Source organism: Maylandia zebra, linkage group LG10 (genome assembly GCF_041146795.1).
Source record: "Maylandia zebra isolate NMK-2024a linkage group LG10, Mzebra_GT3a, whole genome shotgun sequence".
Taxonomy (NCBI): Eukaryota; Metazoa; Chordata; class Actinopteri; order Cichliformes; family Cichlidae; genus Maylandia; species Maylandia zebra.
This window is the reverse complement of record NC_135176.1, coordinates 16,949,059-16,964,279: the sequence shown is the minus strand read 5'-3', so window position 1 is coordinate 16,964,279 and position 15,221 is coordinate 16,949,059. Positions and strand designations below refer to the sequence as shown.

Genomic DNA, 15,221 nt, shown 5'->3' with positions numbered 1-15,221 from the left:
ACACCCACTCTCACTCTGTTTTTTCACCGTCCCTTCCGCCAGCACAGAGCACAACAGAAGTATTACCCGCCAATTTGGCTCCATTGAAAGCACTTTGTGGTTGTCTTTGACTGTTGATGTGTGTCAGTGTGTGACTTCGTGGCAGTGCCGGGGTTTGACTTACATTTCTGAAGATGCTAATATAAAGATTGTTTGGATTTGGCCATGATTTTTTTTTAACCTTGGTGAGGTGATCAGTTCAGACTTTATTCGTCACCACAGTTTGAACCCTTTTAGGCAAGCTTTCTTGTAATTTCAGGAATAGTTTTCCAGGCTTCTTAAAGGATATTCAGAGCTATTATCTGTATGTTCCCTGCCTTTTTTTGTTCTCTGTCAAAATTTCCCACACTGTTTGATTAATGGTAAGGTCCGAGCTCTTGGGAGGCCATCACTGATATTTATGCTTTTACTGTATTGGCAGTGTGTTTGGGATCATTAACATACTGAAAAATAAAAGTGCTGCCAATCAGATGCTTTGCAGATGGTATTGCATGTGTTAGTAATTTCAATTCAAGTCAGTTTTGACAATACCACTGACTAAAACGCAGCCTCAAACCATGACAGAGCATCCGTGTTGCAGATAGCTGTAGATACCTCACTCCTGACCTTTCCTGTTTATATCGCTGATGATTTGAACCCAGACATTTGAATTTATCACTCTGTAATTCCTGTTGTTTTCAGCCAAGTTCTGGTGTCTTTTCCGAGTTAAAAGTGTGTTCTTGACAGCTATCCTTGGACTGAGACTGTTTCTGATGAGGCTTTGGCAATCTGTAGATAAATCAGCTGAAGGGCACGATGCATCTCTCAGGTCAGATGTTTAGTGGAGTTTTTCCACCAAGTTTCTGAAGGTCTTGACTTTTTATCTGGTGGAGATAATATGTTAGGCCTGCCATGTCTTCTGCTGTCTTCTTTCTTACAGCTCTTTGGGATTCACCTTGGTGCAAAAATACTATTATATGCCTGTCAACCTGTGTTATCGTTGCCATTTTTTGGAGATATAACAAAAGAATTGTGGATAAATTGCACATTTCTGCAACAGGCTCCTAGTAACAAATCACCTAGGGGGTCAATTTCAAAAAGATTATTTGCTGTTGTCTGTTATATCTGGTGATCCCTTGAGTTAGGTTCCATTTATGATTCATAGATCAGTGTTAAATGACTTAACAAACAAACAAAGACAATGAAACTGAAAATTAGTGATTGCCAAAAGATTAAAAACTGTGAAAGACCTACAGAAAGACTGGAGAACTATTACCCAAGAACTTCTTTTAAAATCATTTGGAAGTCATGCTCCTTGGAGGCATAATATTTGAGACTTTTGTATAGTACTGTACTTGATTAAAAATAGTAACAGATTAGTTGTATTTTTGCCTCGTCTTGACTCCAATTTTTAGTTTAATGCGTTATTCTTTTTTCATCTTTTTCTCCTTCTTTTGACTCATCTTCCTCCAACATGTTTTCACGCCCATTTCTTTTACTCCTCCTCACATATTTGAAGCAGAAAATCACCACATGAATATTCAGTTGATTGGTTTTGATGACTGCGAACCGATTGTCTGCGCAATCACCATCTCATCAGGAAGGACGAGTGAGCGTTGATTGAGCAATGGCAAAAAAGGGGATGATTTATTAATATTTAACAAACCGCACACGGTAGTTTTTCACGTGCCAGTCAGTCCGCTACAACATGTGGTTTTGACCTTATCATGTCACATATTAACCTACAACAAGAGTCTGAGTTGGATGTAATACAGAGATATCTTGATCTTCTAGTGTAAAAGCCTTGCATTGTAATGGAGGTTAAATTGTGGGGTTTCCTGACTTTGAATTCATGCAGCGACTCCTGATAGTTGAGGTTGTAGCAGTAGCTACAGAGCAGAGCATCAAAATCTACACACTTTCATTGACTCTTTCAGGCTCCTCGCTCAATGGAGAGCGGGAGGTAGAAGAAAATCTTCTTTAAAATATGGTAATCCCTGACTGCACCCTGCTGCAGAGACAGTCAGCTGAAATCTGAGTTAAGGAGCATACAGCGTAAGCTCTTAGAAAGCCAGAGGAGCGTATTTAATGAGGTTAGTGACACTTGAGGAGCCAAGCAGAGTGAATTGGCTGACAGTGAATTCCACTGGCCTTTATCTTTTTTTTTTAAACATGAGCCTCGGTTGCCACACTGACCCCAAATCTCAAGTCTTTTACGTCACATTGCCAATCTGTGCTACATTTTTTTTTCTAGCTTTCCAAAAACATTTTTTTAAGGAATTGTTTTGTCTACTAAAATAAAACCCAGTCTAATTTTCTCCGCTTCTGTGTTAGAGGATGACAAGCAGTGGGGAACATAGTGAATGAATAACAATCATCTCATATCCTTCCACTCCACTTTGTTCTGTCATCTCTGCGTTTTGCTTCTGTGGCCTCAAAATGAAAGCCCTCTTCAGGAAGGAATTATCATTTGTCCCTCGCCAGTTAAAAGAAATTAATGTTTGATTTAAGGAGGCGAGACTCGTGCTTGCAGCCACACACTGTTTGTGTATCTGCATGTGTGTTTAAGCTTAGAATTGGGGCGCGTGCCTTGTCAGATCCCGGAAGGATGAATAGAAGCTAATCTCCCTCTTCCAGGGAATTCTGCTGGTGATGTCTCAGGCAGTCCTGTCTCAAAAGAACTGTGGGAGTGCGGCGGAGCGTGCACTGCCGTCGCAACAATGGTTTAATGCTGATTTTATCTGTTGTCACGCTCTGTTTTGTAATTTTAACTTATTTTTATGTATTTTATGACTATTGTTCCTTTTATTAATTGTGTTTTTTGTAAGGTGACCTTGGGTTTCTGAAAGGCGCCCTCAAATAAAATGTATTATTATTATTATTATTATTATTATTATATTTTCAAAAGCATATCTGACTCTTGTCTTGGCATTAGATAGACGGGGTTCCTCCTCAAATGTGAACAATGTGCCCACCTATGTTTGCAAACAGATGCATACTTGTGAATAACCCCAGTGATTCTTATTCATTTGGACCAAGAGGCTTCCTGCACCCAAACATGCTCTTATTTTGGTAAGTTTGGTGGTTTGCTAACATGTGGTGTGTGCAGGTGCGCATGGAAAAAAAGAGGAGCATAGAGATCCTCTGATAAGGCCTTGTTGTCACATTCCCATGGCAGTCTGTCTGGACTTGTTTTTGGATTGAATTTTCCTCCAATAGTAATTCCTTTTTTTTAACTCCCCAGAGTAAGCATAAAACCTCACTCCGCCAAGTGGGAGGAGAAATGGTAACAATTCAAAGAATGTGAGAGGTGCAGGAGAAAGGCCTCAGGGAAGGGTGATTCCAATAATTACGTCATGTGTTTTAGAGCTTCGTGGGGGGTGTTGTAGTTTGAAGATGTAAAGAAAGGTCAGTCAAGCTGGGAGCTTTTCTGGTTTCAGCAATGTTTAGCGTAGTCACTGTTGCAGTCTTTAGCAGAGATTGGATTTATTTCTTTTGATCTCCTTTTTTAAGCATCATTTTTTAGGTTTTTGGATGAAGCACATCTAAAGAGTGTCGTTAAGGGCTTCAAAGCGGCCCAAAAGCATGTGAGAGACTGTTTGCCGCCATAGAAGTAAATTTGTAAAATACTATGATGTCGTGATGAGTTGTTGTCTTTAACAGTGAGCTCAGTGATTCACTTGTGAAAATTCAGTGTGTCTGGTTGCAACATTTTTTTCCAGAATACAGTCAACACAGTGACGAGATGAAAGACAACAAGTGACATGTTTTGTTTGGCTTCAGTTGCATACAGTGTAGAGCTACATCAGCATCACGTACAGTTTGCGTCTGCTGAGCTGAGCTGTGTGTCACGTAGGGCGGTGCTGTGAGACAGGTGCAGAGATGAAAAGATTGGCAGGGGAGAGTAGGGTGTGTCTCCTTTGAGTGTGTTCTGACAGGCCTTTGGTATTTTTCCAAAAAGTGTGAGTGCATGCTGTGACTCGGAAAAACCAGCTCTCATTTCTCTTGGGATCCTGCAGGTGTGTCTGACTGAAAGTGTGCGCCTGCCTTTATTCCACAGTACTCCGCCGTGTGCCACAGCAAACTACGTTCATGCGTTAGGTGATAGACGTGCGGGCCTATAGGTGTTGAGCAACTGACTAATGCAACAGTCACAATGTGGCACAATGAATGTGACAGCTCCAGTAGAGAGCTGTTATCGGCAGCGCAGGTAAAAGGAGCCTCCAGTCCCGGTAATCCTCGGCCCTGTGTGGTTTGTAGTCAGACAGATGTGAGTGCTGCTGTTTGTGACATATTTAGACAATGCTTACCTTCTTTATCTTCAGTTGTGGAGATTAAATATGGAATTTTGTTGTCTCCAGTTTTCTTTCTTTGTCCCCTCTGTGTGTGTGTGTGTGCATGTGTGTGCTTGATTGCGAGTGGGCATGTGTGCATGGTAATGATGCTTTGGCGGCTGTTGCACGGTGCGCCGTGGTAATACACTCTCCCGATGTGTTAATATACTGCGAGAATGAGAGGCTGAGAGAAAGAGAGCGAATAATTATGTTTCCCCTTTTGTCTCGGCTCCCTCAATTAAGCCTGAAGAGAGGCAGACTGAGCACATGTCTACTTATCCACTTAAAGCTCAGCAACAATAGGACCCCCCAATTTCTCTGACTTTATCTCTCCCTCTCACGCCGTCTTTATTTCTTCCTCCTTCCCATTTTCTCACTTTTCCCTATCAAACTTCTTGTCATACCCCAGTATTTTTTTCCCCTCCCTCTCTGTCTGTACCAGACTCGACCTCCCCCCACCCCTCTTCATGTGTTTCGCCTCCAGCCTCGCCTCACCTCTCAGCTCTACAGGGGTTTAACAGAGAGCTCTCCCTCCTCTCCTTGTTACCCTTCTCCCTCTGCGGTGCCTTGCTGGGGGGCACCGGGAAGAGGAAAAATGAAGAGACTAAACATTTTAGACTGTACACTGCCAGAGGAAAGGCAGTGGTTTGATTTCCCCTGTGTTTTGTCACTCAGGATTGTGTTGTTTGTTTGACCCCTGTGCATTTGTGTGTGTGTTTTGCACCTTCCCGACATAGCCTGTATGTTATAGAATATATGGGTTTGCAAAAAGGATGTAAATTCAGTGAAAGGGTCATCAGTGTTTTTGTGTGTTAGTGATTTGCATTTACTCCACATGTTAATCTATCTATAAAGCACTCCAGCTGAGACAATGAAGTCCTGTTTTTATAGTAATTGTTAAAAATGAACCAGCAGAGGAGCCATAAGCCCAAAATGAATATTCAGCCTATTTTTTTAAGGTGGGTGGGGGGCAGCATGTGGGTCGGCCTCAGTGGGACAGAGGGTGTAGGAGAGATGAGATATAAAGGACTGCATGAGAGGCAGGAGAGCTGTATCAGGGTCAAGTTCAGCTTATGTAACTGCTTCCCACAGCTGGGGTTGGGATGCGCTGCACTAGCCTATCTCGGATGCGTTTGCACACATGGTGTTGTGGTGCAAAGTCAGAGTTGAAAATCCTCTTTGTAGTTTCCATCAGGTTTCTGATCAGATGCCTTCACTTCTCTTATTGTCCTGTTTACTTCTTGTTATCTAAAGTCTCATTTCTGTGTCATTTCCCAGAACTGTAACACGGTTGACTTATTGTTTTTGTGCCCCAGAGAATTAAAAAAAAAAAAAGATTACTGTATATAGAACAACAACACTAATAGAAAAAAATAGCAGCTGCAGTCAAAGTTTAGTAAAATTAAGATTTTACTTAAACCTGCAACATAGACCTCGGGGGAACAATTGATGCTTTTGCATTCGAAAAACAGGTGACTCACCAGATGTGGTATCTCAAAACAGATGCTCCAAACAGTGCGCTAGTGGCCATATGCTTTGAAAGTACATTGTTGTACATGGCAACACGAGGGCTTTCTTCCATCATTTTCCTGCTTATTGGCTTATCCGGCTGCAGTCAAATGCGTTTGCAGCAGACTAACTACTGGGCAAATGTTCACAACAGCAAGCATGTTTGCTCTTGCATTCCTTCACACTATACATAGCACATTATGGAAATCTCGGTCTACTCTGCGCAGCTCAGGGCTGGTATTAGAGAAAATTAGGTCGTGTTGGCATGGATCATTTAATTGAGTCTTAAGCACAAAATCGTTCCCATAGCTTCTTTCATCTTCTGTCATTTTGCTGTTGGTGTGTATGTGTGTGCGCTTCTCTTTGTCTGCACCGAAATAGGGGGTGTTTCCCAAAATGTTTTGTGCACACGCCGGTACACGTCTGCGTGGATTTGGTGGGCAGTGAGTTTCAGGGTAGAGTTAGAAGAAATTGTGGTTGTTTGTGAGTCCCCCCTTCCCTTCCCCCCAAAAAAACCCTTCAGGCTCAGACAATACGTCTTTTCTTTGTTTCTGATGAGCTGTTTATATGTGTGCATTTGATTATTTCTTGTTTCTCTGTCTTTTTTTTAGTCAAACTGCATTATCTTAAAAACCATTGTGATTTATTCCCTTTTATCATCCACATTCATATTCTACAGACCGTCTTATATTGCATTCTTCACAGCTGCCTTTTCAGCTTTACTTGAACAGCTTTATGTGACATACTGGGCAGGTACTCCTTCCTTCTACTTGTCTTCTCACTTCTTCTCTGTGTGCGTTTGACACATCAGGTCACTTTGAAGTTGTGAGAGCACTGCTAAAGATCTCTCTCTCTCCTTGTTTCTGTCAGGGCAGACTGACACCACCGTATGAGGATGTGTGGAGGATTATGGGATCGCAACGCTCTGATGCGGGGAAGCTGGTGATGTGGCTGCTTAATCATCGGTAACTACAGTTTTCACACTTTAATGATGCACAAATCTCCAGAAATAATAGATTTTTAAGGACTGATAGACTAAACAAGCAAAAAAACAACTACTTTTTAAGGCAGATTTTTTCACCAGTGTCTTTGCAGCTCGAGCCCACACTGAGAACCTGATGGTGTGGGTTTGATGATGTGTGACTCTCTGAGGACAAACTGATCCGACAGCCTTTGACTCAGCACTTCCATGTGCTTGTGTAACAGAGAGATTGAGGTGAAGTGGGCTGCTGAGATAACTTCATGATGAAAATAACACAGCTCTAAAGTGATTTCTTTGATTGTTTTGATTCTCTGTGTTGGGAATATAGTTAGTGCATAATTTCAACACTGCTCAGGGAGAAAAGGCGCTGCAGTGCATTTGTGTTGGAGTTCAAAAGTGCACTGGCAGAACACTTAAATTAGTCAGAGTTGAGAGATTTATAACTTCAGCTATTTCATTTTTTTGAATATTTTATAGGCACTTAGAAAAGCAAAGAAGGTTTTGATGCATTATGAACAGCAGGCTGGGATAAAATGGAAAAGCAGGAAACTTTTAACAAACCTTTTATATAATGTGCGTACACATCCAAGCATGCTGTGCAAATCAAATGAGACCACTGATACTTTTGAGCCATAAGTTTTAATGTGCCATCAAACCTCTCATGCAGCACACTGATCTACTTCATTACCAGCAATTTAGATCTTGCAGAGGGCTGGTTCAAACCTTTTTACTTTTAGAAGTATGGCACACAAGGAATATTTGTTTAAATGTTTTGACATTGCAATTAAAAGACAGATTTGTCAATTTAATATTGATTCAGAAACAAGTTGTATATCTAAACCACTACTTTTGCCAGTTGTGAGGTTATTTTTCTTCTTTTCTTTTATCAAAATCGACTGACCTTACATAGATAGATATTCTAGTACAGAATATCTGACCAGGGGTCTGGCACCTGCTTTGAGTATTTGACAGTTTTTGTAGTTGAAATGAACACATTTTAAGGCTACTAACAAAATCTCAAGGCCAGACGCCTCCTTTAACAGAAAGGACTGATTAAGTTTTTAAATCTTTTTTAATTTTCTTATTTAATTCAAACTCTTTCTTCTTTCTTTGATCTCCACAAAGCAAGTCATCCATGTACAACAGATGGCAGATATGCGTGTTGTCTAAAATCTGTGCTGCTACTTGTGAATTTGACAATGTTCACTCACCATTAGATAAGACACCAGCTCCCATTTATGCAATTTGTGTGTGCTAATGACTTTCTGTGATTCATAAACTTTGTGCATACAAGTAAAGATGCAAATATATTATCTTATACCGTATGATGTGGCAAACATTACGGAATAATTTTAAACTACTTTTGTATCTGGTTTCTGATCTTTTAAGAAGAAGTTGTCTAAATTATGTAATATGCAAACTTTATTACTTGATCCACAGTTGAATCATGGGAAACGTGGAGAGTCAAAATGGAGAGAGTAGTATCCATGGTGATGTGCCGAGACATCTCTCCCGTAAGCACACGACCCGCTCACTCCGTGTCTCCAACAAGCAGCAAATCAACCGCCGTTCGAGGCACTCTTCCTCAGTGAAGCAGAATCACAGAAACTCTGAAGCCTCAACCCGTTCCTCCAGCACCCCGAGCATCCCTCAGTCCTTGGTAGAGAACGGACTAGAGTTTTTCAATGCAGCAGATGAGTTTGACAAATTTGGCATCAACCCTCACTGGACCCAGCGTGTCGCTATGACAATGAGGCCGGAGTCCTATCAGCACGATGATGACCCCTTGGCCACGCCGACTCCCGAAACCTCAGAGGCAGACACCATTGCCCAGGATGGAGGAGAGGACTCAACGGGGGAAGGGGACACTATTGCAGAGGAAAGGTTCCTGCAGCAAATGACTGAAGGACCCCGAGAGGGAGCAAGTAATAAAAAGAAGCGATCAAAGTCAGCAGACATGTGGAGAGAAGACAGCTTGGAGTTTTCTATGTCTGACCTCAGCCAGGAGCATCTGACCAGCACAGAGGAGATGGTTGATGGAGGAGAAGAGGAGGAGGGGCAGTTTAGATGCCCTAGAGGCAGCAAAGGCAGCACAGGTGAGAATGTACACAGAAGCAAAAGCATCATATTTACCGGTAGATTGTATAGACCTGCAGAAAGCATGTGTAGTTTTCTCATTCAGAAATGTAGACATCATTAGTGACAGGATATGTGGGGCCTATGCTTTTATTTGATGACTTGAAGTCTTCACCGACATATTTTCTGATACAATAGAATTAAAATATATTTCAAGATTTCTATTTGTATTATTTAAAAAACAACAACAAATAAAAGCAAAAGACAAGACAATGTAGCTGTCCAAAAATAACGACAGCTACACTGGTGATGGCTAATAAGTGGGGGGAAAAAAAGTTCAGGGGAACATGTTCAAAGCTGTTGATTTGATTCAGTGAACAGGTGATGAGGGGGAGGGTAGTGGGAAAATTGCAGGCACTCACTGAGTAGGGAGAAAATGATCTGAGAAAATCTGCTGATTGAAGGTTAGCTGCCATCTATCAGTTGCAGCAGTTCAACTGATCACAGGGTTGTTAGCTTAACTGGTTTTGTGCAGGAGCTGCAGGGGTTCAGTGTGACAGCAGGCGGTACCTGGTAACTCAACCGCTGAAGGTCTGAGCACTGCCATAGGTGGTCGTCTCATTCAGAATAATGTATGGGTTTGCCTCACACACACACAGATTCATAATCACTCAAGAAAAATCACAGACTTTCACTGAAGGACACAGGCACATATGGAGAAGGTCAAATGTTTCAGAGGTAACTGAAAGTACCTGACAGTAATCAGAACTCACCTTGCCCACAAATACACACTGTGCTCTGCAATAACCACCTGTGTGTGTGTTCCAGGCTCAACTGAGAGGGCATCGTCTCTGGACCATCTGTGCAGCCAGCAGAGTCCGGGCTTCAGGGGGCAAAGGAGCCGTTACATAAAAAACTGCAGAGAAGCCGAGTGCGACGGAGACGGGGAAGTGGAGGAGGGTTTGATGTCTCCAGCAGAGGATGATGGTGGGGGGTATGGAGCTTTCACGCTCCCCTGCCGACGCTCACACTGCCTTTCTGAAGGCTTGACTGGGCTCGGTATTCCGGCTACACCTTGCCCTACCTTCCAGGGACGACGCGCACAGACTACTCAGGTATTTCATGAATATATATACCGATAAGTATTGAAAGCAGATGGAACAGGACTAAGGGTAAAAGTCTTCTTGCTCTATTTTTTTCCAGTATTGGAAAAAATACAGACTTCTAAACTTAGAATAATTGAGGACTTTGTTTACCAGTGCTGTCCAGGAAGTTCAGGGGCATCACAGACATGACACCAGTTCATCAAGTAATTAACATGTTGTTGACAACCAACGGAATTTCCTGTCTGTGCTCTGGACTGGTGTATATGCATGTTATATCTTTGCAAATCCAAGCATCCAAACATGTTTGCATATTTGTGCAGTTGGGAAGAGGATTACACAGAAAGATAGTCAGATAGAAAGTCACCGTGGGACTTCTGCTCACATACTGAGCTTTGAACGACAAAGACATTTTGAACTTTGAACTTTATCTAGAGGATTTTCTTTGTCATCTTACTAAAACAGATAAAATCAAAGGGTAAGAGGAGGAAAGTAAAGTTTATGTAACGTTCATGCAGGTAAACATAAAAGCTAAATTAGTAGAATAAATAATAATATCCATGCCTCCCTAGTTGCCGTGCGTCACTGATAAAAACAAAGTTGCTAAACAAAAAGTACCAAAATACTGAACCAAGCTTTTCTTTCAATGCATTCCCAGAACCCCCAAGCACCCTTGGATAGAGATCACCATAAGTGCTTATTATATATTCATCTAGTCAGGCTGAGGGGGTTGTTAGATATAAATAGACTGACAGCACAGCGAAACAAAAAGAAAGAACAGAGGGAGACTCAGTTTGGTGAAAGCACAGAAAATTTCATACTCAAAGTGGAAAGCCTTTTTTTTAAATCAGAAATTCATACAAAAATGAGCACAAAAGGATATTAAAGTGCACTTATGCAACTGCCAACTCATGTATACAAACAAAAGTAAACCCAGAAACCGCTTGTGCAGCCTACGCTGTCAGTTCTGTGTGAGAGAATTAACGTCTTGTGTTATGCAGATTGAAGCTGTTACTTCTCTGTCTGATTTTGTGCAAATAAACCAGTTTCCGTCCATTAATAATGCTTAATCTGTTTCTACCCTGTTTTTCTGGATGACAGGACATCTCTGGTGTTTTAGGCGAGGGGAGCGAGTATGGCGACAGTGGGATTGATGGCGTTGCCCCTGAGATAGATGGAGAAGGAGAACTGCTCTCCCGGCGGTGTAAGGCCATGTCTGCCTCTTTTTCAGTGTACTCAGCTACAGAGAGCAGTTTTTTTAATGGCAGCGACAGTGGGAGCAGCAGCGCTGGAGGAGTTGACGGAAGAGGAGGCGAAGGAGGCAAGGGGGGAGTTTATGAAAATTTCCGGAAGGAGCTAGACAATCAAGCCTGGGTTAGTTACACTTTTCCTATGTTATTAAAATATAGGTAAATTCCGTGTATTTCTAATTCCTTAATCTTTTCTCGTCAGACAAATCGGGGCCGAGACTGCACAGAGGAGGCAGGCTCTGCTGTAAGTGATGAGCAGAGTAGCGGCACACTCAGTAGTATGTATCCGCCTGACACTCTGATTAGCTGTGCACACGGCACAGTCAGGAAAGCAGGGACTCTGGCTGTGAAGAACTTCCTGGTTCATAAGAAAAACAAGAAGGTGGAACCTGCAGCGAGACGCAAGTGGAAACAATACTGGGTTTCTCTGAAAGGTGTTGCACAGATTTTCAGCACTATTATGTTTAATGTTTGTGTTGGATTTTACCTGCGTGTGACTGATAGATAGGCAGAAACTGTAAGGCAGCAGGTGTCCATCCAGCTTCAGTCTGAGTACTTTATGAATGCTTAACTAAGCACAATTGTTAGTACATAAAAATGCTTCTGCACCTTTACTCTTTTGGCTGCTGCCTTTAGGGGTCACCACACTGGATCATCTGCCTCCATCTTACTCTATTTCTAGCATCCTCCTCTGTCACGCAAACCAAGCATGTCCCTCTTCACTACATCCATGAACTTACTATGTGGTCTTCCTCTTTCCTTCCTGCCTGGCAGCTCCTTATTCAACATCACTTTTCCAAAATATCCTCTGCACATGGCCAAATCATCTCAGCCTTGCCTCTGGAACTTTATGTCCAAATCCAACCTGAGCTGTCCTGCTGATCTACTGATTTCTAATCTTTCTATTCTCTCTCCTTCCAGCAATAAAATCTTAGCATCTTCAGCTCTGTCTCCTGTGTTTGTGTCTGCTCCACCGTCTCCAAGCCTTACATTATAGCAGACCTCACTACTTTCCTGTAAACCTTCACTCTCAGTCTTGCTGCTATCCTTATCTCACACATTACCCATGACATTTGTCTCCACCCACTCCACCCTATGTGCATTCCTTTCTTTAACACCTCTCTTGTGCCACATGTTTGAGTTGGCACAGATTTTAAGTTGAATGAACTTGCTGCCGCAATCCGACCGACACTAGCAGCTTCCTGGCTTGTGGCCTCTGTGGCTGGGTTTCAAATGCTTCTGCAACTAAGAAAATAATCTTAATCTCATTCAGATAACCAACCCAAAGCTGTTTAATCTTCCATACACTCTCTCTGCTGTTAAACTACATTCATATAAGCTTTAACACATTCCCTGCCCTTGGTTTTCACCTCTGCTGTCCTCTCTCACGCTCTTCAATGCAGCCTTGCATTTTCCTCCCCTCAGCTTCATCACAATTTAATTTTACGGCGAAATCCATGCCTAATCCGATCCTGTCCTGTTGAAATGCATAAGATAGAGCATCTCTTCTATGCATCATGCTAAAAATAAATCAGTCTTATCTTCATAATGTAATGTTATAGGTTTAGTTGTACTGATAGCAAAATAGGTTCATGTATTAAACTATTACGTTTTATAATCGTTGTTTAAATAAAGTTCAGGGAAAGGAAGGATGTTTAAATTGATTTAAGGGTACTTATTATAACCTCTGTAAAAAAACAAAACAAAACAAAAAAAACATATTTTTGTCTTTTTTTTTTAACTCCTTTCTTTTTGTGCGTTCTTCAAGGCTGCACCCTCTTCCTGTATGAATACGATGGCCGTTCAGGTATCGACCACAACAGCGTTCACAAACACGCGCTGTGGGTGGAGAACAGCATTGTCCAAGCTGTACCTGAGCATCCCAAGAAAGACTTTGTCTTCTGTCTCAGCAACTCAGTGGGAGATGCTTTCCTCTTCCAGGTGAGAGAAGCACTGGAATTTAAAACATCGGCTACTCTTAAAGCTGAGTTGGCATGACAATATTTTATGCAAGTTAAAGTTAAATCAGGTTGGCATTCATGCATACAGGTCAAGTGTTTTTATATCCTGTCTTTGTTATTTGGTGCTACTGTACATACCAGCATCAAACATAAAGAGAAACAGGAAACTGGAAGCTATTTTCCTCTAGGGGATTTGCATGTGGCACACCAATACATGTTCATCATGTGCTGGAGATAGGCAGCCCTGTGTCCTTGTGTTTATGTTTGACATGTTTAAAGGCCACGCTGTCACACCGTGACAGTGATCCACCAGACTGACCATTGTGTAATATTAAAATCTGTCTATTTATATTCATGACAGCTCTCCTCACTGAATGGGAAGAAAGTAATAAAATGATGATGAGATTATAATGACCATTTCCTCCCAGAGGCCGATATTGGAAGTCATGATTAAATTCTTTCAGCTGTCAGTTTCTTTATTTTATCTGCTCACTATCGTTACTCACTTTGTCATGGTCCCTTCCTTCTGTTCAGACATCAGGCCAAACAGAACTGGAAAACTGGATCACGGCGATCCACTCGGCGTGTGCTACTGCTCTTGCTCGGCAGCACCACAGGGAGGACACCGTGCGATTGCTGCGAACTGAAATCCGCAAGCTGGAGCAGAAGATTGATATGGATGAGAAAATGAAGAAAATGGGAGACATGCAGTTGTCCACTGTCACTGATGGCAAGAAGAGAAAGACCATACTTGAGCAGGTATGGGGTCAATCGGGTGGTCGTTTGGGGCTAAAAGTGGAGCTAAGTGTCAAGGAGTCTGACATACTGAAAGCGGTCAAACAGATTAAAGCTGTACATGAGGTGGTGGAGCATTACAGAAACAACACCTATGAGACAAATGCCCTTTAATTTTGTCATATTATTGCAAATTAATAACACTTTATGCCCATAAAATGCGACTGTAGGGAGGTTTGTTATCTCATGGCTAAAAACCGTCCTCACCTCTTTATCTTCCAGTTAATTTGAATGAAAACACCTGAAGGCAGTTTATAGATGTGACTTAAACTGCACCGACACTCTCCGGCACTGAAATCATGGCACTAAATCATCTTTACAGCATGCCGTCATCCAGGCAAAAATGCTCTAAAGCAGCCTTTCCAACCAAAAATGGTTTCACTTATTCCAGCTGGCGCTCATTTAGAAACACATGCGAGTCCACTTGCACGCAGTGCATACAGACACATAGCACACAGGTAAACCTGACTAATCTTTTTAGATTCAAGAGGTCTTTTAAGAACATTGCAACTTTTTCAAATCTTTTCCAGAACCCGTTTTTGTTCAGTTTCAAAAGAACATTGATTTAGGCTTATTCCATGCAGGATGTCTGGAGTTGCTGGTGATGGTAGCCAGTACTGACTGGAAAATCTTACAAAAAGAAAAAAAGCCTAGAAGTGTGGTCATTAACAATAAGCCTCCTTGTCCTAGCAAGTCTTTGCATCTGTCTTTATACTGGTGTTGTTGCATAATGCTCTTTCTATTTCTTGTTATATGTAACATAAAAGGAACTAGAAAGCACTTAATCCTCATCAAGTAAAAGAGCTGCAATTTAAAAGGAAGCACTTTGATTGCCTGCTGTAAAGACATAGTAACTGAAACTGTGGCATCAAAGAAGAAAACAAGCCTCAAGCAGGGTTTATGTCATTGACTGACTTCTTTCAGTTGAGTCACGGAGCTGCCAATAAGGATATAGTTGTGGGAAAAAAAGAAAATGGGGATTAACCACAGAGATAAAGAAAAATAAAAGATCAAAAAGTGGAAAGTGTGGAAATATAATGACATATAAAACATATAAGAATTGTTGCAATTATTTGAATGATAATTATATTTATTTATTTTATCTGTACATATTTATGTAAACTTTATAAATAAATCTGAGGAGAGGTGAGGGGAACAAACAAATGTGAAAAAACATTCAAACTTCTACTTCC

At 41.6% G+C, this 15,221-nt stretch overlaps 1 protein-coding gene across 2 annotated transcripts in view; it reads left to right on the top strand.

The window, feature by feature from the left end:
- Positions 1–15,221, top strand: part of LOC101482226 (rho guanine nucleotide exchange factor TIAM1) — a 51,060-nt gene that overhangs the window by 7,343 nt on the left and 28,496 nt on the right. Inside the window, exons 2-8 of one of the 2 annotated variants that reach the window (XM_004550058.4) lie at positions 6,737–6,826; positions 8,284–8,939; positions 9,748–10,034; positions 11,124–11,396; positions 11,475–11,706; positions 13,041–13,213; positions 13,768–13,992. In XM_004550058.4, coding sequence (XP_004550115.3) covers positions 8,291–8,939; positions 9,748–10,034; positions 11,124–11,396; positions 11,475–11,706; positions 13,041–13,213; positions 13,768–13,992 — 1,839 coding nt within the window. In that variant the 5' untranslated portion in view covers positions 6,737–6,826; positions 8,284–8,290. Of the gene's footprint in view, positions 1–6,731; positions 6,827–8,283; positions 8,940–9,747; positions 10,035–11,123; positions 11,397–11,474; positions 11,707–13,040; positions 13,214–13,767; positions 13,993–15,221 lie in introns of both variants that reach the window. The other variant, XM_004550057.4, reaches the window with a different exon arrangement.